This window comes from Bos indicus x Bos taurus, chromosome 1 (genome assembly GCF_003369695.1).
Source record: "Bos indicus x Bos taurus breed Angus x Brahman F1 hybrid chromosome 1, Bos_hybrid_MaternalHap_v2.0, whole genome shotgun sequence".
NCBI classification, from domain to species: Eukaryota; Metazoa; Chordata; class Mammalia; order Artiodactyla; family Bovidae; genus Bos; species Bos indicus x Bos taurus.
In genome coordinates, this window is record NC_040076.1 from 53,057,467 (window position 1) to 53,073,212 (window position 15,746).

Genomic DNA, 15,746 nt, shown 5'->3' on the forward strand with positions numbered 1-15,746 from the left:
AGTGCATGCATGGGAACTTTTGAAGGAGGTCTCCATTATCTCCATTACCTCCACCATAGTTTGGCCTTAGGTCAAACAACATGAGGGAACACAGCCCTGGCCATCAACAGAAAATTGGATTAAAGATTTACTGAGCATATTCCCTCCCATCAGAACAAGACTAAGTTTCCCCCTCAGTCAGTCTCTCCCATCAGGAAGCTTCCATAAGCATCTTGTCCTTAGCCATCAGAAGGCAGACGGAATGAAAATCACAGTCACAGAAAACTAACCAAACTTATCACATGGACCACAGACTTGTCTGACTCAATGAAACTTTAAGCGATGCCCAAGGGCCACCCAAGATGGATGGGTCATGGTGGAGAGTTCTGACAAAACGTGGTCCCCTGGAGAAGGGAATGGCAAACCACTTCAGTATTCTTGCCTTGAGGACCCCATGAACAGTGTGAAAAGGCAAAAAGATAGGACACTGAAAGATGAACTCCCGGGTTGGTAGGAGGCCAACCTGCTACTGGAGATCAGTGGAGAAATAACTCCAGAAAGAACGAAGAGAAGGAGCCAAAGCAAAAACAACACCAGGTTGAGGATGTGACTGGTGATGGAAGTAAAGCCCGATGCTATAAAGAACAATATTGCATAGGAACCTGGAAGGTCAGGTCCATGAATCAAGGCAAAAGTCGAAGTGGTCAAACAGACGGCAAGAGTGAATATCGACATTTTAGGAATCAGTGAAATAAAATGGACTGGAGTGGGTGAATTTAACTCAGATAACCATTATATCTACTACTGTGTTGTAACAGTGCTTCCTTAGAGAGAAACCTGTCATAGCAACCAGAACCAGGGTCTGGGCTGTCTCGCAGCCCTCCTGCTCTTCCTTACAAACCCCCATCTTTACCCTCCACACCCTGAACTCCTCAATTGCTCAGAGGTTCACAGAGACAGACTTCACTCCAAGCAAATAAGTTAGGCTCCAGAAATGACAGCTCCTCCACTCTGATATCTCAGTTGCCACCCGGAAGCAGTAAAATAAAGTGAAGCTAGCAGCTGCCATAAGACTTACCATCAAAGGCCATGGCCTGGAGCAGAAGCAACTCATCCTTGCTTATCCTGAGGAAGACTGCGGCCTCGCCAAGCTCCGACAGGTCCATCCTCCTTAAAGTGATCCTCCCAGTCAGGCTGAGACCTTAAAGTGAGCCGAAAAGATTCACTCTGCAGAAGACAGGTGTAGGAAGGAACCAGGGGAAAGGACGCATCAGGAACTGAGGGGAGAAATTATTCCACCATAGACAGACCATCAAGGGTTGAGTTTTCTTTTTAACTACCTCTCTGCATGTCTTCACTGGAGTACTCTTGCCTGGAAAATCTCACGGACAGAGGATCCTGGGGGGCTGCAGTGCATGGGGTCGCACAGTCAGACACGACTGAGCGACTTCACTTTCACTTTTCACTTTCATGCCTTGGAGAAGGAATGGCAACCCACTCCAGTGTTCTTGCCTGGAGAATCCCAGGGACAGTGGAGCCTAGTGGGCTGCCATCTATGGGGTCGCACAGAGTCAGACACAACTGACACGACTTAGCAGCAGCAGCAGCAGCAGCAGCTGCCATGTCTCAAGTATATGATGAAGTTATACACAAGGAGTCTTACTCTAGCAGGATCCATTTATGCAGGAAGCACAGAAAGTTCAATGCCTAGAGTCCACAATGCTTTTAGGGGGCCACAAAAATATTTTAATTTCTTCTAAAAGCAGAAGAAAAAGGGACTTCCCTGGTGATCTAGTGGTTAAGACTTTGCCTCCTAATGCAGGGGTTGTGGGTTTGACCTTTGGTCAGGGAGCTAAGATCCCACATGCTTTGTGGCCAAAAAACCAAAACATACAATGGAAACAATATTATAACAAATTAAAGACTTTAAAAGTGGTTCACACACACAAAAAAAGCAGAAGAAATATGTGAAAATAATATTAATGACATATAATGATGAAACCAGCCTGGATTATATTAATCAGTCTTTATATCAACCAACACGGTTATAAAATCCAATTTTTAGTACTTTTTGTGAAGGAAGGAGCCCACAAAGACAAAAATGCCCACAGCCAATAAAAGTCATCATGCAACCCTGAAGCCCAGAGCTCTGACCCTGGTGGGTGGTGGGATGGAGTAGACTGAGAAACAGAGGGTTATGGACACTAGGGCCCTTGTAGGAGTGGAGGAAAGGCTTGCAGGTATCCAGGTACACCCAGGAAGATGGTGCACTGTAGCCAGATCATGGCAGCAAAGAGGGAAGTTTTTCAGACAAATGCTCAGCATTAGTGAATAAAGGAATAAAAAGGTGAGTACTGCAGCAGAGGTGAGTGTCTGGGAACAGGCAGTACATGAAACTGCTGGTAGACATTTAGGGAGCTGTGCTAGGATAGCACATGCCAGAGGAGGGAAGCAGGCTTTGTGGTGAACAGAGTGAACGGAATAAGGAGTACCTCAGCTCAAGCAAGGCAGTTTCCAGTGTTGGGTGGACTGGGTTGCTGGGCAAATTATCAGGACTAAATTCATTGAATGTTCATGCTATTCCCTACACTTTACTTATTTTATCTTTAATCTGCACACTTCACAGTTGAAAATGAGAAGAAAAAAATCTAGGCTGTCACAGACCCAAATGAGAGGTCATTCTAATTGGACAAAAAAGTTCTTTGGCTTTTTCCTCTCCACTCATTTGCATGGGCAAGTCTTAGTAGCCCCATTTTATAGATGAGAAGGTAGAGGGGGACTTTCCAAGTTGGCTTAGCTCTGATTTACCTCACGACTGAAGAGCTCCATGGTCTATTCCCTCCTGAATGAACTGCAGTCACTTTCTACTTCACACATGCATGAAAATTAACAAGCCTAATCATATATTGCCACCCTGCTTATTTAACTTATATGCAGAGTACATCATGAGAAATGATGGGCTAGAAGAAGCACAAGCTGGAATCGAGATTGCCGGGAGAAATATCAATAACCTCAGATGTGCAGATGACACCACCCTTATGGCAGAAAGTGAAGAGGAACTCAAAAGCCTCTTGATGAAAGTGAAAGTGGAGAGTGAAAAAGTTGGCTTAAAGCTCAACATTCAGAAAACGAAGATCATGGCATCTGGTCCCATCACTTCATGGGAAATAGATGGGGAAATAGTGGAAACAGTGTGAGACTTTATTTTGGGGGGCTCCAAAATCACTGCAGATGGTGACTGCAATCATGTAATTAAAAGACGCTTACTCCTTGGAAGGAAAATTATGACAAACCTAGATAGCATATTGAAAAGCAGAGACACTACTTTGCCAACAAAGGTCTGTCTAGTCAAGGCTATGGTTGTTCCAGTGGTCATGTATGGATGTGAGAGTTGGACTGTGAAGAAAGCTGAGCGCTGAAGAATTGATGTTTTTGAACTGTGGTGTTGGAAAAGACTCTTGAGAGTCCCTTGGACTGCAAGGAGATCCAACCAGTCCATTCTGAAGGAGGTCAGCCCTGGGATTTCTTTGGACGGAATGATGCTAAAGCTGAAACTCCAGTACTTTGGCCACCTCAAGTGAAGAGTTGACTCATTGGAAAAGACTCTGATGCTGGGAGGGATTGGGGGCAGGAGGAGAAGGGGATGACAGAGGATGAGATGGCTGGATGGCATCACCAACTCGATGGACATGAGTTTGAGTGAACTCCGGGAGTTGGTGATGGACAGGGAGGCCTGGCGTGCTGCAATTCATGGGGTCACAAAAAGTCGGACACAACTGAGCGACTGAACTGAACTGAACTGAATCATTTATTTTATGGCAGTTAATCTATTTTCTGCTTTGTGGTGACTTGGGTGCATCCATGACAGCATCTCTGGAGTGTGGTTTAGAGCAAAGTCTACTGGTCCAGCCCAAGAGTTAGCTTTATTTCTGCTAGAAAATAAGCATACAGTTTATATTAACAGAAAGTCACAATTTCTCTATGTTCACTTTCCTTCCCTACACAATGCAAGGACTAGTCATAATCTACAGGGACATTTCCCAAGATAGAAGTACTCATCAGAAGTCCATGAGCCAAAGCCCAGAGACAGGATCAGGGGTGATATTTCCCAGGAGGAAAAGACAAAATTGACCTTTCTGCAGGTAAGCGTTCAAATTTAGGATTTGTAACAATAATACATATTAAGCACTTGAATAGATAAAATGGAGCTAGATAAAGGACAGCTCTGAAAGTTAGGCAGAGAAGTTTCAGAATAGACTCCAGGAAACATCATAAACTCTGGGCAAGGGCATGGGGGAAGCAGTATTTTAGGAAAATGGTTCTGGCAGCACATTCAGGGTGGATTGAAAAAGAGAGAAGCTGTAGTCAGGGAGACGAGTTGTAAGTCTGTATCTGTGAGAGAACTGAGCCGTATCCTCCTCTAACTATGTGTGACTTCCTGGTGACTTGTATGCAGTAGACAGTAGAGCTCAGGAAGTATATTTTGAAATGGAAGAAATCCATAAATTTCCTGGAGTGTGAGTGTGTGTTTGTGTGTGCATGTACGTATTTCCTGGAAAGATACCTAAGAAACGGATAGCTGGGGAGTGGGGACAGGATGTAGGTGGGAGGAGGAGACGGTTACTCTACACTTCATACCATTCTGGTCTGTTTCAATTTGTGGCATGTGCACGTACTTTCATATTTAACAGATTTTTTAAAGTAGTTCTTATTATAACACCAAGGATAAAGAGCTCACATCAAGATACAGATCATATAGCTGTGTAAATCGTTTTCCTAGTCTGGACCACTTAGCATAATTAAAGATGTAGAAAGGAGCTCTATCCAGGAGGAAACTGCATTGCCAGGAGTATAACTGTTTGGAGGTAAGTAACTAAGGCCAAGAGGATGACCCACCTGAGTGCCTTTGAAGTGAGTACAAAGTCCACATTACATGTATCCATTATTTACATGGTGTGTTAGTCACTTAGTCATATCCAACTCTTTGTGACCCCATGGACTGTAGCCTGCCAGTCTCCTCTGTCTATGGAATTCTTTAGGAAAGAATACTGGAGTGGGTTGGCTTTCCCTTCTCTAGGGGATCTTCCTGACCAGGGGATCGATCCCAAGTCTCCTGCATTGCAGGCAGATTCTTTACTGTTTGAGCTACAGGGAAGCCCATTTACAGAGTACTTAGACAACGGAGAAGGCAATGGCACCCCACTCCAGTACTCTTGCCTGGCAAATCCCATGGACAGAGGAGCCTGGTAGGCTGCAGTCCATGGGGTCACTAAGAGTCAGACATGACTGAACGACTTCACTTTCATTTTTCACTTTCATGCATTGGAGAAGGAAATGGCAACCCATTCCAGGGTTCTTGCCTGGAGAATCCCAGGGACGGCTGAGCCTGGTGGGCTGCCGTCTATAGGGTTGCACAGAGTCGGACACAACCGAAGCGACTTAGCAGCAGCAGTAGCAGTAGAAAATGTTACTCAGAAAGCCGGACTCAGAGAGAGGCCCTAGATACTCATACATGTTTGTTGTACAGCCAAACAACTATTCCTGCTCTGTTCTACCCTCACTTTTTCAGGGACAGAGTAAATAAATATACAAACTACCATGATCCCATTTACATTCACATGATACAATTTCCTGAGTTAAACATCTTGGTTACCAAGTGAAGACAAGGAGTGGGAAGGCCTTATGTGAAAGGGTGAGTTGACATGTGAGCTTTTTACCTTGGCCTGGAAAGGATCATGCTGGTCAGAACCTAGCTGCCCTTGGCAGATGGTAAGTTAACAGCTGTGTGAGAAGTGACACCAGCTTGAGTGACCAGCCATTCCAGGGTGGCTGGGGATTGAAGCATCTTGCAGGATTTGGGACTTTTAGTGCTCAAACCAGGAAAGTCCCATGTAAGCTGGAAAAAGTTGGTTACCTACCTTTTAAGTCTAGAGTAATTCAGTAATTTTAAGAATAAAACCTCTAGTTTGGAAATCAGCTATTTTTATGCTTGCTGGTGGTATTTTCTGTGGTTCTGTCTCTCTCTAGGTATTTTGTCAATAGCTTTTTGAAAACATCCATTTATTCTCTCACTCAATATATTCATCAGTTACTGTCCATCAGTAACTGCCCATTCTAGGTTTGGGGGCTGCAGGGTTGAGCAGGATAAATACACTCTTAGCTCTCTTAGAGTTAGAGATTAGAACTAGGTCAGGCAGGGTTGGGTGAGGGCATTCCTTCCATCTTGAATTATGATGGAAGTTACACTTATGATTAAGTTACACTTAGTCAAATTTGCTGAGAAAAATCTGCACATCCTGGGAAGGAGTAGTGCTGGCTATGCAGCAGAAGCCCAGGAGATGGTGGAAGCCAGGGGAAGAGGTGTTTGTGTGGCCATGACTCCCACTCAGCTAAAACCTCAGGCTGGGTTATGCTGTTCTTGACACTGTTCTCAGACAGGTCCCATCCCTCCCCATTTATCCCCTGCCTGCTGCTTCAGTGGAAGGGTTCCCATCTTTCAAAATGAACCCTGTGAGTCATTTACAATTTCTCCTTCTCTCTTGGGCCCACATTCAATTGATCCTCAAGTCCTATTGATTCTATAATCATTCAGCTCTTAGCTACTTTTAGCAGACACGATTTTGCATACCCACTGAGCCCACACACTCCTCTGAGGAGCTTCTGCCATCATCCACAGGCAAAGAAACACAAGCTGTTGTGTCTGTCAGGTAACACTGGTGTCCTGGCCCAGCAAATACACCAAGTCTGAGTACCCAATCCAAGCAGGCTGTTTGTTCCTGGAAGACAGATTCAGGACTTAGATGCCACTCTCACCCTGGGTCCATTTCTTGAACTGAGTGGTACAGACTTTGGGGTTGAGGTGGGCATTGTGGTGCGGTCACGTGATGCCACATGCATGGTAATCAGCAGAAGCTTCAACAGAGAGGAAATCATAAAAAGGAGGAGAAGCGGCAATAAGAGACTGAGGAAAGAGAAAGAGCTTGCTTGCTTATATGCCAAATAACTTTTGCAGTTACAGACCTTTTGAGACCTAGATTCAGTCCCTGCCTTTGGTTTCAAAAAATCTTTCAATAACCTTCCAGAAAATCCCTAATTCATTCCTCTAAACTCAACCTTAAATTATCTTAAGTGTGTTTCTGGCTTTTCCATCAAAAATTCTTAATGAAGACACGATGTTTCATGTTCTTTGTCCTAATACAGATTCTTATTTAATCTCCTAAAATGATGTGAAGATTATATATAAATAAAAGTCAGCACAGTGTCTGGTGCATTGTAAAATTTCAATGTATGCTAACTACTCTTATTTCTATTCACGAGCATTTGTTCTGGGTTTCAATGCTAAATTGATTAGAGAATCTGAGATGTGTAAAACCATAATAAAGGACAATACCTTTGGGAAGAAGAGGTGGGGGACAGAAATTCACAAAGTGGCCACTTTATTTGGGTGGATGCAGGTGAGACAAGGGGATCATTTACTTGGGTGGTGCTCTGTCCTGGGAGGTCACACTGACTCTAGTCCTCTCACTGATGACCACAGTGGGTGGTCTTTCCTGCAGTCTTTCCTCTTTCAATCAGGGTGAGATGATACATTTCTAGAGGGAGGGGACACAGAGACTGTCTCCTCTGAAATCCTCACCACCTTGGCATTTTATTGCCCTCACTGTAAGCAGAAACTCAATGTCTATTAAGTACTTTGTTAAAAGAGGTAAAGTATTAGCAACCCCAACAGTTTTCAAGTTGGTTTCATCATAATTGATTAATTCACTTGAGTTCTTCTTCAAGTTAGGTTATTATATTTTATGCATGTTTACTTTCAAAGGCTTCCACTGCTGGGAAACCGTGATGCAAGTAATAAGAAGAAATATTAATATTCCTCTGAGTAAACAAACACTAAGAATCTCTCAACAAAGCCTCTTCCGTTATTAAAATTGGAGACAAAGTGCCTGCAAACAAGAATGGATTTATGCAGATGTCAACAGAGGAAGGGGAGAATTATCAAGCACTTAAATGATTCCCAATAAGCTGGAACATGTGTCTCAAGGCAGTAAGTGAAATACATTTACTTACAAGGCCCACTGAACACCACAAATCTGGGGAAATGCTACAAGATGCTCTTAATTAGGGGCACGACTGGAGAGACAAACAAAGATGCCGATATCTCCTAATATTCATGCTGCTGGGATAATCTGTTACGTGCCTCAACTCAGCAAGGTTTACTTGGTAGAAAACTGCTAATCACTTCGTCTTTATGCATAAATCCGCCACCCCTTAACCAGTTATAATACCTACATTTTATTTATTTACATGCAGATTAGCTTCCTAAAAAAGCTGGGTCTTAGGAGAGAAATAATAAAGTATCAAGGTGAATTGAATTATACAACAAGCATGTTGCACAAATTATTACTTGGAGCACTCCAAGAAGTGATAACGATTCCAGCTCTACATCTCCAGGTGGTCCAGAGCTCACTTGCCATTCTGCTCCCCCTCCTCCTGGTCTCTCCCCAGTCTACCACCTCCTATCACATCACAAAAACTGTTCTTTCTAATGATCTTCTTTTTAAGGACATATCCTAATAGTACTTTTTGGTTTCTAATCCTACTCCCTGGTTCTGGGATACCTTCCTCTTTCTGTTCTCTTCCCCTGTGCTAATTAACTAATCAAAGACCCATCCTCAAAAAACACAGTGCTTTTTATCAGTGACATTCCTCTTGAGCACCCCCCCTTCCACTGGTGCCCCCTCCCAGCTTCTGGGGGCCCTTCTATCCTGTCCAACACCACCTTGCCACCTTGTCTCATTTCTTCCTGTCTCCCCATCTTGGAACAAAATTCTGATTCTCTGTACTCAGCTATTTGCTATTTACCCAAAGGAAAAAATTCTAATTAAATTCTGTTATGCATAAGTTGTCAACTATGCCCTCTTAGGCACTATGTGTTAAAAGAGCAGTAAGACCTCAAGAAGGTCCCATCCAACTGAGGGCTGGGCTACAGAGCTGTGTATCAGTTCTTACAATCCCCCATGAAAAATGCTAGGATAGAGCTGTACACAGGGTGATGCAGACCATGGAAGCATGCCCTCTCACTTCTAATTGTATTTTAAAAATAAAAGTTTCCAAAGGCAAGAATCTCAAATGGCCTTAAAATGGTACCCATGGAGTCAGTAGCAACACTATTTTATAAGAGCAAATAATAGCTACCATTTCTGAGGATTTATTGGATTCCACTTTTTTTTTTCTTACTGTTCATGAGGTTCTCAAGCCAAGAATATTGAAGTGGTTTGCCATTCCCTTCTCCAATGGACCACATTCTGTCATGTATGGATGTGAGAATTGGACTATAAAGAAAGCTGAGCATCAAAGAATTGATGCTTTTGAACTGTGGTGTTGGAGAAGACTCTTGAGAGTCCCTTGGACTGCAAGGAGATCCAACCAGTCCATTCTAAAGGAGATCAGTCCTGGGTGTTCATTGGAGGGCCTGATGTTGAAGCTGAAACTCCAATACTTTGGCCACCTGATGCAAAGAGCTGACTCATTTGAAAAGACCCTGATGCTGGGAAAGATTGAGGGCAGGAGGAGAAGGGGATGACAGAGGATGAGATGGTTGGATGGCATCACCGACTCAATGGACATGGGTTTGGGTGGACTCCAGGAGTAGGTAATGGACAGGGAGACCTGGCATGCTGCTGTTCATGGGGTCGCAAGGAGTCGGACACGACTGAGTGACTGAACTGAACTGATTGGACACCAGGCACTGGCTTATGTGCTTTACATATATTAACTCTTTTAATCTCATAGCAGTTCTATGAAGACATTTATAATAATCCACATTTTATAAAGACACAGACTAGGAGAGGTAGTAAGTGATGTCTCTGGTTGGGAATCTGGATACATGAAAGTCATCCTTGATTGCTATCTCTCTCTTCACCTTCAATCCAATCATTTGCCAAGCTCTGCTGACTCTTTATCTAAACATCTGTCAGAACCATCTATATTTTCCCATTCTCCACCAGCACCCGATCAAGGCCATTATCGTTTCTCTCTTGGCTGGTTGCTTTACTCTCTGGTTTGGTCTCTTGATAGCAGTCAATCCAGAGTGAGGTCACACGTACAGGGGCAAAATCATACTACTATTTATTTAAAACCTTTCCACTTTTTCTTTTTTTTTTTTAATTTAAGATAAAGTCCAAAATATTAACAGGGCTTGCAGAGCTCTCCAGCATTTGTCCTGCCTGATGTCCCCACCCTGTCTCCCATACTCTCATGACAGACAAGCCCTGGCTGGTGTTTTCCTAGGAAGCACCAAGGAGTACTCTCTGATCTCTGGGCATTCACACAGGAGGTGATCTCTGGCTGGAACACTCAATCCTTCCCCTCTGCCTCTGGCTAGTTCCTCATTACTCTTTGGGTCTCCATTAAGCAGTGTTTCTCCAAGAAGTGTTCTCTAGGCTACGCCTCTCTTAGATATGTTCTTAGATCCCTTTACTACATGTATCGTGGTAATCTTCATTCTGTATTATCTGTTGAAATTCTAGCTTCCTGACCAAACATAAGCGATCTTAGGGCAGGGAGTAGGTCTGCTCCATTCAGAGCTGATGCCAGACATCTGCACAGTGTAGGGCCTTGATAAATGGTTAAGAAATGAACCAACAAGCAAATAAGACCCATCAGTCTGACTCCTGAGCTCATGCTCCTAAGCATGATGCAATACAGCATTCTCGCTGAGTTTCAGCTTAGGAGGCATCATGTTCTTGGTTAGAAAAGTATCACCACCCCATTCTCTACTTTGGATGAGAAATGAAAATCTAGGTCTATGGTATAAAAGGAGTATAATTGGAATAAAAATCAACTGGTTGATTGTATTTAAAAAAACTGAACTTGCAGCTGCTTCTGCTGCTAAGTCGCTTCAGTCGTGTCTGACTCTGCAACCCCATAGAGGTTTAAATAAATAGCTTATTTTTCAAAGAAAAATATTAATAATTGTTGAGAAGTCAAAACTATATTCCAAGATTTTTGAATCAATGGAATTTTAGAACTAAATTATTAGTTCTCTCAGTGCTCCATAATTTAGAGGTGAGCATGAAAGAGACCAATAAATAAACAATTGGCCTAAATTCACCAGCCAGTGACAGTGGGGCTAGGCTGAAAGTTTGGACAGTTATGAGCAGAGTTTAGAAAAAATACTCATGATAGATCTATGAAGAGGAACTGAAGAAAACTAAGATTAGGGGTTGTATCTTTGTGCTTCAGAGTTGAAGGCAAATATATTCTCCCATAAAACACTAGTTAAAACCACACTCAGAGAGTAAAATATAGATAGAATAGAACATTGTCATAGTCTAGTAAAATATTCCTTGGGGTCAGTGACCAATAATTGGCATAATAGTTTAACACCTAGTTTAGAATTGCTAGTGATATTATTACCCAAATGATATGCATTAAATATTTTAGTAACTCTAAAAGTTGATGTATAATATAAATCAAGGTGTTATTTGTATTATTCTCATTGATTTTGTATTTTTCTAAATGGTATGACCTTAACCCAGGATAATTATATGAATTTCAACTATGTATAATTAGAATCCAATTATAATCAACATCTTCACATGATATTCAAAGATACACTTCTCTAAAATAAAACTGGAGTATTATGTATTCTAGTTTAATAAATTCAACAAAAACTTTTGGAACACACTGTACATGACAAAAATTGGCAAAATACTTGGGATACCTGAACAATTAATGCATGGCTTTTGTTCTCAAGATTTAAATCTACTAGGAGACAAGACTTGTCAACAAATTGTTTCCAGCATAAATGCAATAAGGGATATACATTTGCTAAGAGATTATAAGAAAAATAAAATTTCTAAAATTCGAATCCCAGAAGGATTCTATTCAATAAACACATTGGGTTTTTTTTTAATATTTCATTTCATATAATGAATAACCCCCAAGGTAAAAAGAGCAGTAAAGATAGCACATTGTCTTTCATACTCATCATTCAGTGTACCAGTGGAAAAGGAAGAAGAGAAAAACCTACCTTGAAAAGAGCAAAGGAAATGAGCAGGCCAGTGCTGAATCAAGACTTTATACACTTTTGTAAAGGTCAACAGTGACAACTTCAGACAATTTTGCCATTGTTTCTAAATTTGTCTGCTGGTTTTTGAGAAGTTGAACCCATGGATCTGGATTTGGCACCCAAAATGTCTCTGAGGTGTGGGTGTAGGATGTCAGAAAACCATTCCATTTCTATAACCAAAATCCGCAGGCTAATTTAACTCATTCTTTAAATGCTTGCTGCATAATAGGATTAGACAATATTAATAAGAGAAGCAGTGATACCCCTCTCTTGTGACATCAATTTTGGAGTCTTGGGGTCAATGCTATTTCTCCCAGTGACTTTGAACAATCAAGCTACGGGTCTCAACATTTTTCACATTTCTAAGTTAACAGTTAAACTATAGTTTTCTACTATTTATTTAGGCCACTCTAAGAATACTAAGAACACATATTAATGAGTTTCTATTCTAAGTACTCTGCATATATGAATTCATGTAAGCCTCAGATTAACACTAAAAGGTAGGACTTTCATTATTCCCATGTCACAAATGAGAAAATAGAGGCAGAGGTGACAAGCTAGTAATTTTTGGAGATAAGATTTGAACCTAGAATGTTCAGCTTCAAAAATCAATTCTCACAATCATTACGGTATACAATTATTCATTCTTAATTCTGATAAAGTTCTTTAATATCTTCCCCCCCAAAATATAATTCTACAGTGTCCTTTCTATCCAAGGAGATATATTGCTATCTTTTTCTTCCAACTGCCAGGACATTTTCTCTCAGTCTCTAGGTGAAGCAGACAGTTAGCTGATTGCTATAAAGGGGGAAACAGCTAGACAAAACTCTTGGCTTTGAATCACTTTTCCAGGACTTGAAAGCCGTTTGTAAAATCTGAAAATGTCTCCCTGGAGCAAAGGACTTTCTGAACTATATTTAAAATAATTTGGGAAGTGATGTAAAGAAGTGGAAGTTTCTGAGGTTATAGGAAACAACTCATACAATCAGTTCTCAGCACTGATGGGCCAGTTCTGCATACCTCTTACCCCAAACCAGTTAATTCACCATTTCCCACTGAGGAAAAGAAGAGAAGAGAGTAGAGAGACACCTTTACTGAGGCCTATTACACAGTGTTGCAGGCAGAAATGGGCTACTAATAAATGTGGAAGCAAGTACTACATAATTATAGCTAGTCAGTTATGCTAAAGTGAGCCAGTGTGGCAGCCTAATTGAGATGATCCTTGTTACTTCTTACAGGAATGCAATTTAATTAGAATGGGTAAACTGAGAGCAGTAACCTCACAGAATCCCAGGCAATATGAGATGAGCAAGAGAAATATCACCCTGGCTGGCTTTCAGTCTGTAGTACATGGATATTGAAGGTATCTACTTGGCCTCTGGCAGACTGGGAACCCTTTTCCATGTGTGTTTGGGCCTTGAAAAAAAGGGTGTGTTCTTGTGTTTAGAAATTTAAAGAAGAATCAATCCAGATAAAATGGACAGAACAGTTTAATGTGCATTTTAAGGAGCTCTGAGGTTTCAAAATGTCCACATGCAGAAGCTAACCAGATTGGATTTGCAGAAGGGTCTAATTTGGAATAAATAAGAGACAGCTGTTAAAAGTAATAAACAGCGAATAGTCAGGAGGAGAGGCAAGTTCCTCTAGACTCTGAGGGCAGGTAGTGGGGAGCAAAAATGGATGTGCTGAGAGAAGGGGAGTATTCTGATCCAGTCTACGGGGGGAAAAATCCCAAGAAAAGGCAGGATCAGGATGCTGCTGTTGTGGCTCAGTTGGCATTTGGTAATTGACTGGTCTACAGGGTTAGATAGGCGGGCCAGCCCTGGAGATTCAACCGTGGCTCTGATATCATTATGATAATTCCAGAAGAGTGAGGCAGGGTTGCTGATTCTCTGGCTCAAATAGAGAGTGGGGATCAAAACAAGAGCCTTCTTGTAAAGTAAGTTGTATCTTAAAAAAATAAAGCAGATGAGAGTTAAATTCTGTCAACAGCTGCTATATTCAAATGGTCAAACCCCACACATAATTGACTGGACAATCACATTAAAGTAACCGTGTAGTTCCAACAGAGAAACCTCTTTGAAGATTTGTTGTATATTGACAATCAGAAGTCATTCTACTTAAAATGTAGCTAATCAAATACTCTAAATGTAGCTTGATCAAGCAAACTCCAGGAGATAGTGAAAGACAGGGAAGCTTGGTGTGCTGCATTTCATGGGGTCACAAAGTGTTGAACATGACTTCAGTTCAGTTCAGTTCAGTTCAGTCGCTCAGTCATGTCTGACTCTGCGACCCCATGAATCACAGCACGCCAGGCCTCCCTGTCCATCACCAACTCCCGGAGTTCACTCAGACTCATGTCCATCGAGTCAGTGATGCCATCCAGCCATCTCATCCTCTATTGTCTCCTTCTCCTCCTGCCCCCAATCCCTCCCAGCATCAGGGTCTTTCCCAATGAGTCAACTCTTTGCATGAGGTGGCCAAAGTACTGGAGTTTCAGCTTCAGCATCAGTCCTTCCAGTGAACACCCAGGGCTGACCTCCTTCAGAATGGACTGGTTGGATCTCCTTGCAGTCCAAGGGACTCTCAAGAGTCTTCTCCAACACCACAGTTCAAAAGCATCAATTCTTCGGCGCTCAGCCTTCTTCACAGTCCAACTCTCACATCCATACATGACCACTGGAAAAACCATAGCCTTGACTAGATGGACCTTTGTTGGCAAAGTAATGCCTCTGCTTTTCAATATGCTCTCTAGGTTGGTCGTAACTTTTCTTCCAAGGAGTGTCTTTTAATTTCATGGCTTAGTGAATGAAAAACAACAACATAGTACTCTAATACACAGACCCCAAAGTCACATGTCAAATCTTACTATAATAATTGCTGAAGACAGAATGTTTTGCAACACTGACGACACAGATGTTACTAAACCATTTGCGATCACAATTTATAATAAGTTGCTCTGCTTTTAACTTAAATAGAAGGGTCAATATCATAAAAGATGTTAGAGTATATTAGGGAGAGAGGATGAAGAGGATTTTGCTGCAATTTAAAAGAAGGAAAAAAACAAAATTATCAAGTCCTTTCCTTTTCAGGGTGCCCATCTTTTCCCTTCCCTACTCTATCAATGTGATTTGACAATGAGCATATTTATCAGAGGACTTGATGTGTGGAAATAGAATGATATGTTCATGTTTGTTAGAAAATAAGATTGTAAGTTTATGAGGATAATTATTAAAGAAATGGCATTTAAATGAGAATGAGTTATAAAAGTATCAGAGTATATTAAAAAATTACTCAATGCATCTAAAAACAGTGGCTGTCTCTGGGTGGTCAGACTATGGATTCTTCAAAAAATGTATTTTACATCTCTATATTTTCTCATATTCTATAATAAACATACACTTTTATATAATAAAAAATTAGAATAAGTTGCTGGTCAGTATTTCTGGGTATAAATTAGGGTTATTACTAGGTTATGTCTTTATATTCATATATATAATGTATACTCAGAGAAGGCAATGGCACCCCACTCCAGTACTCTTGCCTGGAAAATCCCAGGACGGGGGAGCCTGGTGGGCTGCCATCTATGGGGTCGCACAGAATTGGACTCGACTGAAGCGACTTAGCAGCAGCAGCAGCAGCATAATGTATGCTATATGCAGGTACACATATAATTAATATATAAATGAGTCAA

At 41.5% G+C, this 15,746-nt stretch overlaps 1 protein-coding gene across 1 annotated transcript in view; it reads right to left on the reverse strand.

Moving 5' to 3' along the window:
- MYH15 (myosin heavy chain 15) overlaps positions 1 to 1,188 on the reverse strand; it is a 159,670-nt gene extending 158,482 nt beyond the window's left edge. Inside the window, exon 1 of the mRNA XM_027514018.1 lies at positions 1,058 to 1,188. Coding sequence (XP_027369819.1) covers positions 1,058 to 1,145 — 88 coding nt within the window. The 5' untranslated portion in view covers positions 1,146 to 1,188. The remainder of the gene's footprint in view (positions 1 to 1,057) is intronic.
- Between the last annotated feature and the right edge of the window lie 14,558 nt (positions 1,189 to 15,746).